The sequence below is a fragment of the Mixophyes fleayi genome, chromosome 7 (assembly GCF_038048845.1).
Source record: "Mixophyes fleayi isolate aMixFle1 chromosome 7, aMixFle1.hap1, whole genome shotgun sequence".
NCBI lineage: Eukaryota > Metazoa > Chordata > Amphibia > Anura > Limnodynastidae > Mixophyes > Mixophyes fleayi.
Genome location: NC_134408.1, coordinates 1,048,693 through 1,069,463, shown reverse-complemented (window position 1 = coordinate 1,069,463; position 20,771 = coordinate 1,048,693). Strand labels below are relative to the sequence as shown.

The window sequence follows — 20,771 nt, the reverse complement described above, 5'->3', positions numbered from 1 at the left end:
GATCATCTTCCAACCCCCACACAAAAGATTCTGTACAATTCAATGGAAATCTAATTGTACAATCTCATGGTAACAGATTGGAACCTTAATACTGGCAGGGAAATTAAATGTTAGCATGAAGGAATCTCCCAAATAGCACAGGAACAAGAAACTGATCAGCACACATAGCTGTCTGCAAGTGGAGAGAGACAGCGCTCCACAAGTAGAGGGAATAGAGAGACAGCTCTCCACAGAGACTGCACAATAGAGGTTTGGGTATCTGCGCTTCTATAGAACATATGTAAAATGGCTGCCCGGATATGGGGGGCTCCAACCCTTCCAATAGGAGATATACAGAAATGTTTCCAAGGCACCTCTTAGTGTGTTGTGAATAGAAGCAGAGAGATGGAACTAAACAAAACAATATATTGATAATATGCAGGTAAATACACTTAAAACCGTGGATGTATCAAAAATAATAACAAAATCAAACACAATAGTTCAATAAAAAGCCAGGAGCTTTAACTCAGTCCGTAATCTAGAATGCGCGCCTTCAACTACCCACCGCCGGGACTTGGAAACATCTGGAGGCAGAACCATCAGCGGTTTGCATCACAGGAGCTGTTCGTGGACCTGAGACCGGGGAACACACCTGGAGTGGGTAAGTCTTGTCCCTCTGGATCCTGACGTGCACCAGCTACTACCTACCTATCCATGGACTGATGCACCGGCTGTTATTGAGGTAATATCTACTTCTCTACGTTTCTTCTGGACACAGACCTTAGGATAACGCTACAGGGAGACCTGTGACACCCTGCGTCAGTATATCCATTGCTCATGGAGAACCTTCTTTATATAGGGACTCGTCTCTTATTGTGTGCAGACATTCTGGATTACGGACTGAGTTAAAGCTCCTGGCTTTTTATTGGACTATTGTGTTTGATTTTTGTTATTGTTTTTGATACATCCACGTTTTTAGTGTATTTACCTGCATATATAATAATAATAATAAACAATAATATATTGTTTTGTTGCTTCAGTATACTTGGTTCCATCTCTCTGCTTCTATTCACAACACATTAAGAGGCCTTGGGAACATTTCTGTATATTTCTTCACAGAGAGATTATAGAGTGACTGCTCCACAATTGGAGAATAAAGAGACAGCTCTCCACAGAAATATTATAGAGTGACTGCTCCACAATTAAAGAATAAAGAGACAGCTTTCCACAAGCAGAGAGACTCTAAAGAAACAGATTTCCACAACTAGAGAGAGACACCTCTCCACAATTGGAGAATGAATAGAACACTCTCCACAAATAGATATAGAATATAGAGACAGCTCTCCACACGTAGGGAGAGAATAGAGACAGCTCTCCACAAATAGAGATAGAATATAGAGACAGCTCTCCACACGTAGGGAGAGAATAGAGACAGCTCTCCACAAATAGATATAGAATATAGAGACAGCTCTCCACACGTAGGGAGAGAATAGAGACAGCTCTCCACAAATAGAGATGGAATATAGAGACTGTTCCTGACAAGCAATAAAGAGACAGCTTTCCAGAAGCTGAGTACAGAGACACATCTGCCTGCAGGTAGAGATGAGACACTACTTCCTGTGGGGAGAGAGGACAGGTACAGACATGAGAAGCCTGCAGGTGGTTTATCATTATACAACTCGCAGACATGAGCGAGCTAAACTATATCACAAAGAAACAGCAGTCTCCTTCGGCTGGGGTCTCTCCCCGCTCTCCTCTGGCTGAGGTCTCTCACCACTCTCTTCTCCCTGGAGGTCTCTCTCTCTCTGTTGTCCTGGCTGAGGGTCTCTCACCACTCTCATCTGGCTGGAGGTCTCTCTCTGCTCTCTTCACTCTGGGGGTCTCTCTGTCTCTCTCTCTGCTCTCCTGTCTGGGCCTCTCTCACACACTCTGCTGGCTGAAACTTCTGGTTATAGAAAGTTCTGTCCTGTGACACTGAGAAGATGCTTCTGGTCCTGGCTCTTGTTGTCCGTGTTATGTCGGATGCCCCTATTCCAGGTGTGAAATTACAAACCTGTCTCTTAGAAGACCTTTGATGTGGTGGTGGGTGGGCAGAAGTTAATGACTGCTATAAATTGTCAGCTCTGTGATCAATATGTAAGTTATTTTTCACCTCAGAACTTTCTGAATGCTTCACTGTGAATGGGAGAGATTATCGGGGGTCTGTGAACTATGCAGGGCCGGAAAGAATTCCCTGTCTGTACTGGAACCAGACCACCCAACACAGATACAACAGCTTGTCTGATCCGTCTGGAAAGCTGGGACTTGGAAACCACAATTATTGCAGGTAAGGGGCACATGTCCACAGATGTCACTTCGAGGGTCCTCCTGTCTATGTAATAATACCATCTACACCAGGGGTAGGCAACCTGCGGCTCTCCAGGTGTTGTGAAACTACAAGTCCCAGCATGCTTTGCCAGTAGATAACCAGCAGGTAGTTGGCAAGGCATGCTGGGATTTGTAGTTTCCCAACACCTGGAGAGCCGCAGGTTGCCTACCCCTGATCTACACCATTTATTGAGGGCTTCATCATGAGACATCTGCACATTCACTTATTAATGTTATTATTATTAGTTGTATTATTAGTTGTTGGAGGTCTCTGTGGTACAGTGTAGAACCTCCAACAAATCCTAACGCACAGGACCAGAACCCCTGAATCCTCTATTAGGCAGCAACCACCACTACAGACACTTCACTCACAAGAGCTACCCCCACCCCCTCTCCAACCTAGTATTATTATTATTACCATTAACATAAGCCTGAAACCTTTCATGCCGCAAAGTACATTAAGTGGGTTATGTTACAATCTACATACACTGAAGCTAATACTTATTTGTGATGTAACCTTTATCTGTACACTGATCTACAGCTGTACCCCACCTCTGAACCCCACTCTAGGTCCATCAGAATATAACTGCACCCCACCTCCAGACCACTCAATATGGTCCATCAGACTAGGACTACACCCCACCTCTGGACCCCTCACCATGGTCCATTAGAATATAACTGCACCCCACATCTGAACCCCACTCTAGGGTCCAATATGATCCTCTAGACCCCTCAATATGGTTCATCAGACCAAGACTGCACCCCACCTCTAGACCCCTCAATATGGTCCATAAGACTAGGACTGCACCCCACCTCTAGACCCCTCAATATGGTCCATCATAATAGAACTGCACCCCACCTCTGGACTCCTCAATATGGTCCATCAGACTAGGACTGCACCTCACCTCTAGACCCCTCAATATGGTCCATCAGACTAGGACTGCACCCCACCTCTGGCCCTCATGGTACAATTTATTAGAATTTCCCTCAACCTCTACAGCTGCACCCTACTTCTGGACCTCATGGCATCTTCTCAGTTACTAGGGCTGTGCTCCATCTCTGGACCTAAGGGCATGTACATTAGACTCTCTTTTAGTTTCTAGAATTACCTCCCACCTCTGGATCTTCGTGAGGTACTGCTGGAACTCACCTATTACTATATTACATAATTTCATCCCTCAGTCTCTCTCATTAAATCCACCCTCTCTACCTATCCATTGTTCTTCTATCAGTGCGTAGAATTTCACCTAATCTCCGGAATTCACTTTCTCCATCAGACTCATCCCCAGTCTCTTGGGTTACGCTCTCAGCCATTTTAGACCAAATGGCGCATAAATGTTGGTAATATTGGTTTCGCCATATCCAATTTCCTTGGTGCCTCCGCACATAATTATACCAGCACTGTGCACTCATGATAATTCCATTCAAAGGCAAATGCCCTCTATTAAACAGGTTTCCCCCTCATTGTATCGATTGCCCATTGCAGCGACCTGCCCCCATATTGAGTAGACCCTCCACCACTACACAGATACCAAACCCCATTATTCTTACCTGCCTGGCAGCAGGTGGCATATTGTACACATGCCATGTGCACAGTTTACAGGATCTATGAGCATTTAAGTTCATATTTCTGGACCTTGGCACGTCACACACTGAGTTATGTGGTGTTTCTACGCCACTGGTAATTCTCAGCTCCTCGGCTCCATGACAGGAAGGGAGCCCAGATGACCCATTTATTGTATGGTGTTGCTCAATGTATTGATGCTATATAAATAAGTTCTGAGCATATAATAATCAGTGATGGTTGTATACAGGTGGGATGTGCACACACACAAACCGCCCAATCAGCTTCCTTTATGTCTCCAACATTTATTATTGCCATGTCAATATCAGTAGATAATATTGAAGGAAATGTGTGATATGTCCGTATATCATCGAATGATATGACTGGATGTGATATGTCCCAAGAATGTTCCATTTTGTCTGTAGAAACCCTGATTCAGACGTCCAACCTTGGTGCTACGTATCGGAGATGGAGGAAGGAAGCTACTGGAAATACTGTGATATCCCAGCATGCCACAGTAAGTACTGCAGCCAGATGTTGTATTATAACCTTGTATAGCTGAGAAATAGGACTATAGTTAATTTGCTGTTATCTGTGGCCAGGAGCCATAGGAGCTTCCCTGTATTATTGTGTTACAGGGTGACACCACCCAAAAATGAAAACTCCAGAAACCATAAATACAATAAGAAAGATTTACTTATCTATGCTTCCCCAATCCTACTTTCTGGATGAATGAGGCTCTCCTGTTCCGAGCCATCTGGGGACCACCATATCATTTTAATTCCATCTTTCTCCACATTGCACCCTCATCGATCCTTAACATAGGTTAGAGAGCAATGTAAGTGACATGAAGGACATTCTTACTAACCTAAAATAAGTAAACTGAGACCATGTCTCCCAAACGGAGATATGGGAACATTTTATTGGTGTCTGTCTTTCACCAGTGCCGGGATATGTTGGTTGTTTTCTGGATTTTGGCTCTCCTCCAGCCCTCAGCGGAGCCAGTGGTACATCAGCAAAGTTAACCATCCAAACCTGCATCCGATACTGTCGCGGGGAGGGGTACCAGGTACCATTTATTTCACCTCTCCCTACATATATTCTGCTCTTATCCCAACTAAAATAAGTAAAATATTACAGTACCTCTCTCTAACTTCACAAGTGTAAATATCTACCTTAAGATATAATAATGACCTAATTGTCTACTCACATCTTAGCTACTAAATTATTATTAACATATATTTATATAATTTGGTACATAGTGGTAAGCGCCACATATTACATATTGGTCCAGCCAGATCGCAGTGGGAGAAAGAACTTATAGGAGCTTAGTCGTCCCGGCACACAGCAGTGTTCGCTTGGTGTCAGGGGGTTGTTTGTGTATAGAAGGACAATAGATGGTGTAAACGGTAGGATAGCCTCGAAAGGTCAAGTTAAATGCTATTTAGAGATCCCGTGGAAATAATAGGTGTAGTGTTTGAATGAGACGTTAGTAATCAACCGTGTCAAACGAGGAAAAGAGGTCCAGGGATATTATTATCAATCCACTTCAGCTATGTCCTTTCACATTCCAACCATCATCCATACAATGTGTTCTTCTCACATCCCAACCATCATCCATACATATCTTCCTCCACATCCAACCATCATCCATACATATCTTCCTCCACATCCAACCATCATCCATACATATCTTCCTCCACATCCTAACCATCATCCATACATATCTTCCTCCACATCCAACCATCATCCATACAATGTGTTCTTCTCACATCCCAACCATCATCCCTACAATGTGTTCTTCTCACATCCCAACCATCATCCCTACATATCTTCCTCCACATCCAACCATCATCCATACAATGTGTTCTTCTCACATCCCAACCATCATCCATACATATCTTCCTCCACATCCAACCATCATCCATACATATCTTCCTCCACATCCAACCATCATCCATACATATCTTCCTCCACATCAAACCATCATCCATACAATGTGTTCTTCTCACATCCCAACCATCATCCATACATATCTTCCTCCACATCCAACCATCATCCATACAATGTGTTCTTCTCACATCCCAACCATCATCCCTACATATCTTCCTCCACATCCAACCATCATCCCTACAATGTGTTCTTCTCACATACCAACCATCACCCATACAGACACTAGTATCACAGTATCTTTCCTTCCCATGCCATTTATCTTGTACAGTATCTTCTGCGTCCTGCATTTTATCCTTGCATTATCATAACTTTCAAACCCCCAGAATGCAATGCTTGCTGGTGCTGATAGGACATTAGAAAAATCCCAGTGTCAGAAATGTGTCTTTTGTTATTTCTGTCAGTACGCCGGTGTAGAGGCTGGCTACGCATGTTTCTGTGGCAGTCCTTCAGATGTGGACGCACTACAGATGGTCAGCAGTTCTCAGTGTGACCAGGTCTGTTTTGGGAGAACCAATCAGTTGTGTGGTGGAGACGGAAAACTGAGTGTGTACAGCGGTGAGTATAGGCACACAGAATGGGGGGATATTGTATAATGAATGTATATATTTACAGTATGTTTCTCTGTCTCTGCAGTATGGGTGGGAGCATGTCACTATAACCTCTCCTCCACCTTTGGTGTCCTGTATTCTCCTGATTTCCCTGATGAATACAGTGGAGGTTCCACATGTTCTTGGGATGTCCGAAGCCCAGGTAGCACTGCTATAGAGATGCAGTTCCGCTCCTTTTCTGTTCTAGACCCAAATGATGTCCTGGAGGTAAGAGATGGACAAAGTGGAAGTCTTCTTATTCAAATACAAGGGGGCCAGGATCCTCCGCAGATTGTCATCTTTACAACAGGACACCTTCGGATTACATTCCAGTCTGACACAGTGCACAATGGTCAAGAATATGCAATAATATATAAAGGTAATGTAGAAAATATATGAGGTCTTCTGATAGTGCTGTAGGGTTTGCATTCATTGTGAGTGATCAGTTGGTGGTATAGTGAGTGAAGGGCAGCTACAGGAAATAGACTGCAAGATAGAGTGACGTTGGAACCCTTGTGAGTCGGGATGTAATAAATGTAGCTGATTCTTCACACCTCAGGTCTGGGACAGTCACTATCATCCAGTGTGTCTGTAGTGCCGAATTACAGAACTTTATCCAGTCCCAATTACATGTCCCCAGATGTCATGGACCATACAGAGGATTCAGCACAGAGCAACACAGATCACCCTACTTCCAAGAATGGTGAGTTTGATTACAGGTGACTGGTGTGGTTATGGTTCGTGTACGGCAGTGTAATTACATGTGACCCGTGTACTGAAGGTTACATTAGGGCTGGTGTGGTTATAGGTGACTGGTGTATTTATGGTTATATTAGGGCTGGTATGGTTATAGATGACTGGTGTATTTATGGTTACATTAGGGCTGGTGTGGTTATAGGTGACTGGTGTATTTATGGTTATATTAGGGCTGGTATGGTTACAGGTGACTGATGTATTTATGGTTACATTAGGGCTGGTGTGGTTATAGGTGACTGGTGTATTTATGGTTACATTAGGCCTGGTGTGGTTACAGATGACTGGTGTGGTTATGGTTACATTAGGGCTGGTGTGGTTATAGGTGACTGGTGTATTTATGGTTACATTAGGGCTGGTGTGGTTATAGGTGACTGGTGTATTTATGGTTACATTAGGGCTGGTGTGGTTACAGGTGACTGGTGTATTTATGGTTACATTAGGGCTGGTGTGGTTACAGGTGACTGGTGTATTTATGGTTACATTAGGGCTGGTGTGGTTACAGATGACTTGTGTATTTATGGTTACATTAGGCCTGGTGTGGTTACAGGTGACTGGTGTGGTTATGGTTACATTAGGTCTGGTGTGGTTACAGGTGACTGGTGTGGTTATGGTTACATTAGGGCTGGTGTGGTTATAGGTGACTGGTGTATTTATGCTTACATTAGGGCTGGTGTGGTTATAGGTGACTGGTGTATTTATGGTTACATTAGGGCTGGTGTGGTTATAGGTGACTGGTGTGGTTATGGTTACATTAGGGCTGGTGTGGTTATAGGTGACTGGTGTATTTATGGTTACATTAGGGCTGGTGTGGTTATAGGTGACTGGTGTATTTATGGTTACATTAGGGCTGGTGTGGTTACAGGTGACTGGTGTATTTATGGTTACATTAGGGCTGGTGTGGTTACAGATGACTTGTGTATTTATGGTTACATTAGGGCTGGTGTGGTTACAGGTGACTGGTGTATTTATGGTTACATTAGGGCTGGTGTGGTTACAGATGACTTGTGTATTTATGGTTACATTAGGGCTGGTGTGGTTACAGGTGACTGGTGTATTTATGGTTACATTAGGGCTGGTGTGGTTACAGATGACTGGTGTATTTATGGTTACATTAGGCCTGGTGTGGTTACAGGTGACTGGTGTATTTATGGTTACATTAGGCCTGGTGTGGTTACAGGTGACTGGTGTGGTTATGGTTACATTAGGGCTGGTGTGGTTATAGGTGACTGGTGTATTTATGGTTACATTAGGGCTGGTGTGGTTATAGGTGACTGGTGTGGTTATGGTTACATTAGGGCTGGTGTGGTTATAGGTGACTGGTGTATTTATGGTTACATTAGGGCTGGTGTGGTTACAGGTGACTGGTGTATTTATGGTTACATTAGGGCTGGTGTGGTTACAGATGACTTGTGTATTTATGGTTACATTAGGGCTGGTGTGGTTATAGGTGACTAGTGTATTTATGGTTACATTAGGGCTGGTGTGGTTACAGGCGACTGGTGTATTTATGGTTACATTAGGGCTGGTGTGGTTACAGGTGACTGGTGTATTTATGGTTACATTAGGGCTGGTGTGGTTACAGGTGACTGGTGTATTTATGGTTACATTAGGGCTGGTGCGGTTATAGATGACTGGTGTATTTATGGTTACATTAGGGTGTTGAGATTAGGTGGCCAATTTACTTATAGTCAAATTGTGGGTAGTACAGTTCTGGGAGGCAGGGGCTTGAGGTCCCATCAGATAGCCGGTATTCAGGCCTTTGTGGTCTATGGAAAGGAAGGTATTATTATTATTATTATCATTTATTTGTTAGGCGCCACAAGATTTCCGCAGCGCCGTACACGAAGCAAACAGTAGACTATACAGGGTGAGACAGTACAGACCAATAAACAAAATACCAATGCTTCAGAAACTCCAGGCAGGTTAATGCAGTAGAGGCGGAGTAGAAGAACAGGTGTGGAGACAAGAGGGAAGAAGGCTCTGCTCATTCGAGCTTACATCCTAAGGGTGGGTAAACGAAACAGACACAATTGGAGGAAGTTGAAGTGTGGGAAGAGGGACAGAGAGGAGAGAGGGTAGAACGTTTGGAGGAGATGCGGGGTTAGGTAGAAGGTTGGTAGGCTTTGAGGAACAGGTGAGTTTTGAGTGCTCGTTTGAAGGAGCACAGATTAGGAGAGAGACGGATGGAGCGAGGGAGGTCGTTCCAGTGGAGGGGGGCGGCACGGGAGAAGTCTTGGATTCTGGAGTGGGAAGTGGTGATAAGAGTGGAGGAGAGGCAGCGGTCATTAGCTGAGCGTAGGGAGCGGGCAGGAGTGTGAATGGAGATGAGGTTAGAGATGTAGGGGGCCGTAGACTGAGAGAGAGCCTTGTACGTGGTGGTAAGGAGTTTGAAAAGGATTCTGTAGGGGAAAGGGAGCCAGTGTAAGGCAAGGCCGAGAGGGGAGGCAGAGGAGGAGCGGCGTGAAAGGAAGATGAGTCTTGCAGCCGCATTGAGTATAGAGCGGAGGGGTGGGAGTGGGGGAGGCCAGTAAGGAGGAGGTTGCAGTAATCAAGGCGGGAGATGATGAGTGCGTGTATGATAGTTTTGGTGGCTTCCTGAGAGAGGAAGGGACGGATGCGGGCAATGTTGCGGAGTTGGAAGCGACAGGCTTGGGCGAGGGATTGAATGTGGGGGGCAAAAGAGAGAGAGGAGTCAAGAGTGACCCCAAGGCAGCGGAGTTGGCTGACAGAGGAGTTGGTGGAGTTGTTAACAACGATAGAGAGGTCATGGTGGGAAGGGAGTCGAGGCGGGGGAAAGACAATGAGTTCAGTTTTAGAGATGTTAATTTTGAGAACGCGCGAGGACATCCAGGAGGTGATGGCTGAGAGGCAGTCAGATACACAAGAGAGGAGGGAGGAGGAAAGATCAGGAGAAAATATGTAGAGTTGAATGTCATCAGCATAGAGGTGATACTGAAGACCAAAAGAGGAGATGAGAGCGCCAAGGGAGGAAGTGTAGAGCGAAAAGAGTAGAGGGCCCAGAACAGAGCCTTGAGGGACTCCAATAGGGAGAGGGGAGGGGGTGGAGGAAGAACCAGATGTGGAAACAGAGAAAGAGCGGTTAGCAAGGTATGAGGTGAACCAGGCATGGACAGAACCGGAAAGGCCGAAAAAGGTATGAAAACAATTTATTTCTGCACTCATGACGTCTCTCTCTCCCGTTCCTCTGTCTCTCTCACGGTAATCACAGCCTGGCTCGTCCTGGCAGCTGGATTGTCTCTTCTTCTGCTGGGGATTGGATATATGATTTGGAGGTGAGACGGGTAAAGTAACATTAAAATAAAGAAATGAAACCAGGTTTGATGTGCTGTTAAATGACCAGGTAATCGTAGGGCAGGGAAAGATTGAGGATGAAGCTTCAGTGCTGCATCTTCTGAGGACTATTCTAATGCCATGCAGGTCAGGTGCCTGCAGTAATGTGAACAACAGGGGCTTTTTGGTCTATCATGCGGAAACACGTGTAAGGTACACTGCTTGCAGGAGATTACACTCCAGAGGAGAAAAGGAAAATATATATATATATATATATATATATATATATATATATATATATATATATATATATATATATATATATATACATATACACAAGTTAACCCGTGCATGATACTCATGCATTCTAGTCAAATCAAGCTACTTAAGGTGTTAAAAAGGTTCTTGTCATGCATTTGGGGCTAGGCCAGGCCTCCTCAGGGGAAGAGCGTTACTTCCCAACGTAAGCGCCCTTTTTTAACGTGGTTTTGTCCACATGTCACCACCTCATCATTTTTCTCCATTACCTCATCCTTCATCTTTATCGCCACATCTATCCAGATGTCTATCCAGACACAGGGCTCTCTCAGCGGTCCTGAGTATCACACTCCTCTCGCTCTGTCACCCCCGGCAACCACCAACCCCTCCCCACTGTCACCCCCGGCAACCACCAACCCCTCCCCACTGTCACCCCCGGCAACCACTCCCAACTGTCACCCCCGGCAACCACCAACCACTCCCAACTGTCACCCCCGGCAGCCACCAACCACTCCCAACTGTCAACCCCGGCAGCCACCAACCACTCCCAACTGTCACCCCCGGCAACCACCAACCACTCCCAACTGTCAACCCCGGCAGCCACCAACCACTCCCAACTGTCACCTCCGGCAACCACTCCCAACTGTCACTTCTCCTTCAAGAAATATATATATATTTTTTTAAAATCTTTATAAACACTTTTAACAATTAACAAATTAAATTAACAAATTAAAAACATCTTAATATATCAAATTTCAGCCCTTTCTGAGTTTTTTTTTCCACACACACTAAGAATTTAGTAGGTCAGTGTATAACTCCGCCCAGCAGGTGGCGCTGCAGCAAATTTCAGCCCTTTCTGAGTTTTTTTCCCCACACACACACAAAGAATTTAGTAGGTCAGTGTATAACTCCGCCCAGCAGGTGGCGCTGCAGCAAATTTCAGCCCTTTCTGAGTTTTTTTCCCCCCCACACACAAAGAATTTAGTAGGTCAGTGTATAACTTCGCCCAGCCGGTGGCTCAGCAGCTTGGTTTTTTTTTCCACACACAGACACACGCCACTAGGCTTTTATATAGTAGATATATATATATTTCCAGAATGGATATAGCTGGGAGGGCTCTTGTGAGTAAACTGGACTCTTGTGACTGGACACATCATGACTTTACTTCTCTTGCAGGTACACCCCATGCTGTTGGCGGTCTTACGTTCTGGGACCTGTAGCTGAACACTCATGTTGCTCCATGCTCTATAGACACAAGGAGAGAGAAAGCAGTGACCTCAGCAGAGTTAACCAGTCTTCCATGAAATCACTGCTGTAACATACATCTCATGGGACCTGCATAGACCCAGGCTGGAGCTACAGAACAGCATTCTGGACATTAACACACCGTGGACACTCTTCTGGGTATTTACACATTCTCCATGGGGCTTGGACATGTCGAGACCTCTCTTGCGTTTGATACTTTGCATGCACTTTGGGTGGACCTGCGATGTTCTGGACAGGAACAGGGAAAATACTCTTCTTCTTACCATTGTAATTGGCTAATCCATCTTCTGTGACTTGCAGGGAGTATCTGCAGGCCTTTGATAATGGATATTGTGGACTCCACTCTCCTGAGAATGTGCACAGGTGCTATAGTACTGTTATGTGAGCGTACATGACAGACCTACTAATAGGACTTGATAAAGGTTGGATGACCTCTCGTTTGGGAGAGGAACCATCTGTATTAATAAATGATACTGGGGTACTGCTGCTGCTGCTGTTTTTCTTTGATTGACACGATAGATCGCCATAAATGGACACAGAAACTAATTCCACTCTTATAGGCGTGAACGCTACTGGGGCCAAAAATACAACGTACTCATTTGTTTTCTCTCTGTTGCTTAACCTGCATCTGACCTCTCTCCACCTGAAATAATAATGAAAATAAATACATGAAACAGGTTCTGAGAAGTTACATTTACAATAAGCAATATTATTCTGTGGCTCCACTTGGTCTTAAAATGAGCCGTATAGAGAACAGTTTGTGAATTCATTGGATTGTAATGATTTGAAATTAACAATTGCTAAACAAACACAACAATCCGATCATTCACCCATAAACATTGTCCAGACCGTTCTCTGAGGACCTGTAGGGTATCATTGTCATCCATACATGAAACCATTTTACTGGATGATCAATTCAGTGCCGGTCTGTCCAGCTTAAGTCATTAGACGTTATCTAAGTGGAAAGCAGTAAGATATTAGTGGATAAAATATCTCCATGGTGGGTTCTTGGTGCGGATAAGGGAGCAGGGGCTGAACAGTCATGGAGCGAGGGATAGTCTGTCTTCAGGAGTCAGGTAAAAGATGGAATAATGCTCAGCGGTGCCTCAGAACTCCTCAGTATCTAATATTTATCTCACATCTCAAGAGATTTATTTGTGAAAACATCAGATTTCCCGAAACCAAAGACGACACTGAGGAAGGTAACATGAAGGAACATGGTGAAGGTTTGTCATCTGTAGCTCCTTCGGCAGTTTTTATTGGGAACGTGTTATTCCTGCTGACGGTTTTATTTATTGTTGTAGTTTGTCATGTTTTGGCTTCATGGATTCATTCTTGGCTATCTCAATAACACACATGGATTTCTGGAATGTACTTTGTATCCTATTCACATTCAGCAATGATGAAGTTCAACATGTCTCCGATCGCATAGAATTGGCTAAATGTCTTTGTTTTGTATTTCCCATTACTAGACTTTCAGGACCAAAATGTGACTTTCAGCCTGAAATTAAATACCCTTTAAATATTAATTCATTAAGTGGCTTAAAGGACAACTAAACATTGAATGAGCTAATAATAGCAATCACAAATAAGTACCCAAAATTTGTGCGCACTTATCAGAGCTAAGGAGAGTTTCCTTGGCGGAGGGATGTTTTCATTGTCACTAAGGACATTGAGGTCACCATATTGGGGATACAGTGACTGAGAACAGAGGGTAATTTGCAGTCTGGTAGATAACAAGGTTCCATACAACTGTCTTAAGTATTCAGGGTATGAGAACTTTTACATGGACGTATAGATATTACAAGATGCCTTTTCATGGTGAATTAATATGTAAGTTTATTAAACCTTTAACAAGCACTTAGAAACTTTAATGCAATTTAAGATTAAGATTTGAATATTCTTTAAAGCACATCATGATTTCAGTTGTTTTTAGGTTTGATTATGTTCTATATAAGAAAAGGTGTAATGTTCAGAGATACAGGAATAACGTTCAGAGATACAAGTGTAACGTTCAGAGATACAGGAATAACGTTCAGAGATACAAGTGTAACGTTCAGAGATACAGGAATAACGTTCAGAGATACAAGTGTAACGTTCAGAGATACAAGTGTAACGTTCAGAGATACAAGTGTAACGTTCAGAGATACAGGAGTAACGTTCAGAGATACAGGAGTAACGTTCAGAGATACAGGTGTAACGTTCAGAGATACAAGTGTAACGTTCAGAGATACAGGAGTAACGTTCAGAGATACAGGTGTAACGTTCAGAGATACAGGTGTAACGTTCAGAGATACAGGAGTAACGTTCAGAGATACAAGTGTAACGTTCAGAGATGGACATATAATATTCAGGAATACAATCCCTATCTACTCTACTATGGCTCCCACGGGCTCGTCGACCAAGACGTGTCTCACTTTATCCGGTCATTACACATTCCCTGGCACTCTGGGACTCATCCTCTCAGAAATTTGGCCTTTCTCCCCATCCCTCTCCCCTAATTCCCTTATTTAACTCCTCTGACTTCGCTCCAGGCCTTACTCCTAAAGCATTCTCCTCGTGGACCTCACATGGGGTCCATTTCTTAAACAATCTCACCTCTACGGTTGTGTTCCCCTCGTTTACTGACATCCAATCGCAAATAGATATTCCCTCTAAATTATTCTACCAATTCCTCCAGCTCCGTCATTTTCACCACACAGCCAAAACTCGCCGCTCTTCCCGTCCCCTTACCACATTTGAAAATCTCTTTCTCCGCCAGTTCTCTACGAAAGGCCTTATTTCAACATTATACTATGAACTCGCCCCACCTTCCTCAGACCTTGGAGTTTCCCATGAATTGGCCTGGGAACGTGACTGTGGTGAAACTCTTTTGAGACAGGAATGGTCAGAGATATATGAGAACGCTGCCTCCAGCTCAATCTGCGTTAAAATAAAAGAGAATGTCTACAAGGTACTGTACCGTTGGTACTACGTTCTCTCCCGGATCCATAAAATTCTCCCAGACTCTTCTGATCGCTGTTGGCTGGGGTGCTCCCATGAGGGTAACTTTAACCACATATGGTGGACTTGTCCCAAATTATCAAACTTCTGGGCTGAGATTAAACACCTGATCCAATCGATACTCCAGGTAATGATACCATTAGAGCCTAAATTTTTTCTCTTGCCCTTGGGAGCGCCCACGGCCACTCAACACCCGAACAAGTTGGCTAGGCACATCTTATCGGCAGCTACCTGCCAAATCACAGCTGACTGGAGGCAGCAGTCTCCACCTTCGCTTCAGGCCGTTATTGACAGAGTTTGGCAGGTCCAGCGCCTGGAATACATGACCAGCATCATCAATAGGACGTCAAGATCGTTCTCCAAGGTATGGAGCCCATGGCTCTCGTTTTTTCAGGCTTATTCCCCTTTCACTTGAATCTACACCTACATATATCCGTCCTCTTCTCATGAACCCTTTTCTTCCTTTCCTTTTCTGCTCCGTTCTAGTCTCTTCTCTCCTCTCCCTGCGTCATGCCCCCCTCTTTCACGGCATTTCGCTCTCTCCCTTATATCTTTCAAAATTTCTGGTCAATCTTTATACTCGTAATTTGACCTCTTTGCACTGATTCTATATGATATTCTGTTGATTTTATATCACGTTTTATATGATGTGGTTTTTTTCTTGCTGACATTGCATATTGGTTTTGTTTGCTATTTGACCTTCCAAAAAAAAAAAAAGAAAAATATTCAGGAATACGGGTATAACGTTCAGAGATGGACGTATAATATTCAGGAATACAGGTGTAACATTCAGTGATACAGGTGTAACGTTCAGAGATGCAAGTATAATATTCAGGGATACAGGTGTAACGTTCAGAGATACAGGTATAACATTCAGAGATACATGTGTAACATTTCAGGATCACGTGAGAACTGAATAAGGATGAATAGGAAACACTCTCTTCTTGTGCAGAAAATATCCAATGCTGTAGAGTTGGGCTTCCTTGTGGACAATATACAGTTATTTATATAAGGGTCAAAGCACTGGATTCAGGTAATACAATGTGTATATTGTCCAACATTTGCATTGCATTATGGAATTATGTCTCAGCTGTTTTCAGCTTGATTTTAACCTTGAAACGTTCTTTTATTTTTAAGATATTTTTTTCATTTCCACTTTTTCCTTTAATTATAGGTAGTCTTTCTTTGAGAACAAACTTTTATTTACAATACATTGTGTTAAATTTACTTGTAAATGAAATGTTGCAATTAACTTATGTTTTTTTTTATAATAACGGCTCTCACTTCTAATATTCTGTTTAGTATGTTCTTCTTCTCAAACTCCAACATACAAAAGGAAACGGGAGAACAGAAAAACACTAGGGGGTTATTTACTAATATAAAACTGCATCCCATAAACATTAGTCTGAGTTATCATGGCTCCAGCATTTTACCATGTTAGTAACTCACCGCCAGCAAGTCTACAAGGAGTATAGGAGAGAGCTGGTGTTGGTGTTTGATGTGGGATGGAACGAGTGTAGACACCCTGCACTGTCTGCTGCATCTTCAGTGGCAAGTTCCATAAAATATATACAAATCAAACTACACCTACAAATGTGCAGCTGCATTTATAAATCCATCGCTGAGTTAGGCCCATTATTATATTCTAGATGTGTATTACATCACTAGATCTCTGCTGCTCTGTATTAGAGGAGTTCTATTTGCAGCACAACACAGCAACATGCTCTTGTGGATGAACACTCGGGACAGGAGTTAGATCTAGATGCAGCAATGCATTATTTCTATGGCAGTGTTTTGAGTTGAATGTATCTGAAGATTTAGACCATCAGCAGCAGCAACTTGGAAACTTCCACAGGACCTAAGGAGCCTCCTAAACAATTATGTGTAAGTGGAATAGGACCCCTCTCTAAGGGAAATGGTGGACTGGCGGCTCCGTGCCCGTATTGTACTGAATGTACACGTCAATACCCCTAACCTACCTCTCCAGGTGCAAGTGTAATATACAGGCCAGGGTTTGGGTAATGAATGAGGAGGAATACTAGGAGCACAGAGCAGAACCCAGCACAGATGATATAGGCACTTACTAAATGTATCTTATGAGATGCTACAAACATTAATCAGTGCAGCAATTCATGCAGTTTGTTTGTCTCTTTTATGTTGTGTGGTGCTTCAAGGATAATATTTTCTTATGTCACACTGGTGCGCTATATTAACTGCACGGTGCAGCTGTGCATTAAAGAAAGGCTTTAATCTCGTGCTCATTCCTCCCCTTTCCACTAGATGGAGCATTTCCTGCATGGAGAATTTTCTCACAGCTGATCTGCGAAGATGATCTCCCCAATACTGAAATACATGACCCAGGGGTTGCAACTCTCAATATAACATATTATTATACAAGTTATGAATTTGCAAGTTGGTGTAATGAAAGACAATCACAAAATGTTGTCAATAAGGGATAGGTAATTACTAAAAAAAAATAAAATACTTTAGCAAAATAAGTAACGATGGATTCTCTTAAAGCCGAACGTAGTTAAAGTTGTATTTCTGCTCCTCCACTCGTGAGTCCTGGGATCAGAGACAGTGCACGAGAACTGCCTCTTCTGGTGGTTCTGCAGACCTGTGGCCACCCCAGTAGAGCTCATTGTTATTGAGGTGCTACCGCAAGCGGGTGTGGGGGGCAGTGGTACCAGACAGATATTGATGAACCTGGGAGGAGCAGAGATCTACAGAGATCGCTAGCATACAACATGGTTGGGCTCCAAACCTACTGGAGTCAGACACTGGAGACCCATGGTTTTCAGATCTTCATCAATATCAGAAACCACCTTGGAAAAATATTGTTGTATGGAGATCTAACCCAGGGTAATTCCACCCAAGATCTGGGAGTTTCACTACTACAGCTATTGGCTACTCCTGCTCTGAGTAACATCAACCACTTCTCTCAATATTATAAATATCACAAACCGTATTTATTAAATATAACGGAGAACCAAAATGTAGCTCCATATGCATATGATACAGGGTCTCCAAATTCATTACTGTAGCTCCTGGCTACTAAACCAGTCACCCATATTGTGCTTTGTGTAAGGAGAGAGATGTTTTTCATGTCATTGATATCATAGACCAGCTTCTAAAACTCAGTATGCACAGTAATTCGGCCCAGGACTTCCAAAATCAATGATGGAGCGACTAGCTACTAATGAACCGAAACAACATTATCACTCCTGGAGCACCTGACCACTGTGTTAGTGACCCACTTCAAGCTTGTAAGCAAAGTAAAACACTTATATGGGCAATGGGCTTTCTATTCCCTGTTGATGAAGAGCAGCTCCTTCTTTCTTTTAACCCCTCACAAGCATTTGTGATGTTGAAGGAGCTGCTTTCTTCCTGTGTATGTTATGAGAGGGGGATAGTGACCAGGAATTCACCATTTTGTAATTCCACAGCAAAATAATCCACCTGGCTCCATTTAAGAACCCATGTGGTACTAGTCCAGATAAAGTCCATTTGGATACAGTTCTACTCACAGCCCCAAACAATAATACACATTTGTAATCCTCAAGGGAACATAAGTATATCCACGTGATCTGAATAAGAGGATGGGATGTTTCCTGTAGTCTGTGCTGTCACAACCACTGCCAGTGGAGATGCTGACTATTAGATCACCGAGCCTTTACTCAATGCCATCAATATCATAAATTAGCCTGGTGCACAACTACAATCTATTAAATGAAAGCCTGCAAGAGAATTCAAACTATGGTCTCTAACATCAGTGGAGTTATTCACTAGTAGAACGCTGAACGAGCTCGTGCTTCCACTAAACATGTGGCTCAGCCTTCCACGACGCAGTCACACATTATAACTCTTTTGTTTTTTACTAAACTGTCTTGCGATAATATACCAGCATGTCCTCTTGTTATGTTTATACATATATATTAAGCATTGTGACTTTCTTTGTCATATTAAACATCATTTAATAACATTCTATCTTTATGTTCTTAAAGAATTCATGTGCCAGGGCACATTAGTTGTTATAAACGCTACATTTTAGGCAAATATCTGTTTGGTTTATAGTAACTGTCATTAATTTAAGCTGTGAGTGTATTTTGAGAGAGTATCTTAAGACTTCCACAAAGTGTTAGCTTTGGAACCAACTCTTAGCGATGGCAGAATTGGGAGGATCAAAGTTGAGATAAAATTTTGCAGGGAGTTAAAAATTTTTTAGACAGATCAGGTGGTTTGGTTTTGATTAACCATTTTACACCTACATGCCACGCAGGTTAAATACTTTTCCCAATAGAGGCTAATACAGTAGAGCAATTTAAACATGCTTGGTATTGACATAAAGATATCCTTAAAAAGAAATAAGGATTAAATAGGATTGGAGGTGACCTTAGGATAAAAATGGGCAGAATAGATAGACTAAGTAGTTCTTATCTGCCGTCAAATGTATGTTTCTGGGTACTTGGGCTACCTGCAGGCTATGCTAAGGTCCCAATTTCCATTTTTTCATAGCAAGAGGATCCAGCCACAGCACAGGATCCTCTTAGGTTCCATATAGTCAGCCACTCATTCATTACACTCAAGTCGGGAGCTCCTTCTATACAGATAGGCTGCAGCATGCACAGCCATTGCCTATGTAACAGACTCTGCATTACTGGTTGCACTAATTTCAGGTAGGCGTTCTGTCCATATGTTCGGTAGAAAGACTTCCCGCTATATAGATACAACTAATGAGCCTTAGAAAAACAGTCCCCAACATTATTGTATGTGGGTTGTATAAAGAAGTGGGGGACGGGAAGCAAATTGAGCAAGCAGGCCTAATAGCAATCCAATGGAGCAGGGAGTGTGACAACCTTTACCCCTCTCACAAACATGTGCTGAACAAGGTACTTTTACCGGGGAACAAAGGAGGTGTATGGAAGAAGTTGGGCATCTAGGAGTCATCAGACTGACTTGCAGTGGCCGTGAAGTGACAGGTCAAATCTCATTCTCCAGTTGCTTCTTCAATGTAGTTTATAGTGCAGACCTCATCAGCTAAGGTAGCTGCTTATTCCATGGTAGGTGGACTTCTTACTTTAACCAGCACTTTCCTACTAGGGACACCAGGTGAAGAACTGTTCTTTTAAAGAGGCTTGTGATACACTGTCCAGAGTGAAAGCCTGCTCATGCTCCAGCGGGCAATGACGTGCCTGTGCCATTCTGTGAGCATACAATTTAAAGGAGCCAACGTTATACAGATTAAATCCATAAATTGAATTTATTGGAATTTGGATTCCCTTACCTAGTAATCCAGAAAAATTTTGCTTCTCCACTTCAAAGTCACTCTTCCATTGTGTGTCCATAATCCTATAAGACTCATATGGCTCTTCAAGTAATCCAAGTGTTAACAAGAAGCCCAGGAAAGAAAGTATGGACCATGCAGCAAAGTACTGGAGACTGCTCAGGTGAGAATCACTGCAAGAAGCTGGACAAGGTAGGAGCCAGAACTGGGACGTCTAATCTGGAGGAGAGACTTGAAGATCTGACACCATACTACAGCAGGACGTGCCTTTTATAGTGAGAGCTAGCAGCTGATTGGCTGCAATGAATGAATGGAAGAAATGGCAGGTCTGCACATGTGCAGAACTCGGCAAGATGGATCCCGTATTGGAAAGCCACGGCATCTGTCTGGAGAGGCGTGGAGGCAGAGAAGACAAGGTAAGTAAAGTCGGGGCGCTCATCTGGATCAACGGGTCTCAGTGGTG

The 20,771-nt window shown here is 43.2% G+C and overlaps 1 protein-coding gene across 2 annotated transcripts; it reads left to right on the top strand.

The window, feature by feature from the left end:
- The first annotated feature begins 1,411 nt into the window (after positions 1 to 1,411).
- Positions 1,412 to 12,507, top strand: KREMEN2 (kringle containing transmembrane protein 2). Of its 2 annotated transcripts, XM_075178752.1 has the most exons (9): positions 1,413 to 2,016; positions 2,137 to 2,305; positions 4,336 to 4,427; positions 4,855 to 4,979; positions 6,265 to 6,418; positions 6,497 to 6,829; positions 7,010 to 7,153; positions 10,436 to 10,499; positions 11,932 to 12,507. In XM_075178752.1, exons 1-9 carry the CDS (start codon positions 1,962 to 1,964, stop codon positions 12,071 to 12,073), a joined length of 1,278 nt encoding a protein of 425 aa, XP_075034853.1. In that variant the 5' UTR covers positions 1,413 to 1,961; the 3' UTR covers positions 12,074 to 12,507. The 2 variants fall into 2 exon arrangements, with proteins under 2 accessions (XP_075034854.1, XP_075034853.1); XM_075178753.1 differs by lacking the exon at positions 10,436 to 10,499 and having other exon boundaries at positions 1,412 to 2,016.
- Positions 12,508 to 20,771: the final 8,264 nt, after the last annotated feature.

What these genes read in the sequence shown, in the direction of transcription:
- KREMEN2 (XM_075178752.1), top strand. Translation starts at nt 1,962, where the DNA reads ATGCTTCTGGTCCTGGCTCTTGTTGTCCGTGTTATGTCGGATGCCCCT. An exon ending in TGATATCCCAGCATGCCACA is followed by an intron (nt 4,428 to 4,854) that starts GTAAGTACTGCA and finishes GTCTTTCACCAG; the next exon opens with TGCCGGGATATGTTGGTTGT. An exon ending in ATTGGATATATGATTTGGAG is followed by an intron (nt 10,500 to 11,931) that starts GTGAGACGGGTA and finishes CTTCTCTTGCAG; the next exon opens with GTACACCCCATGCTGTTGGC.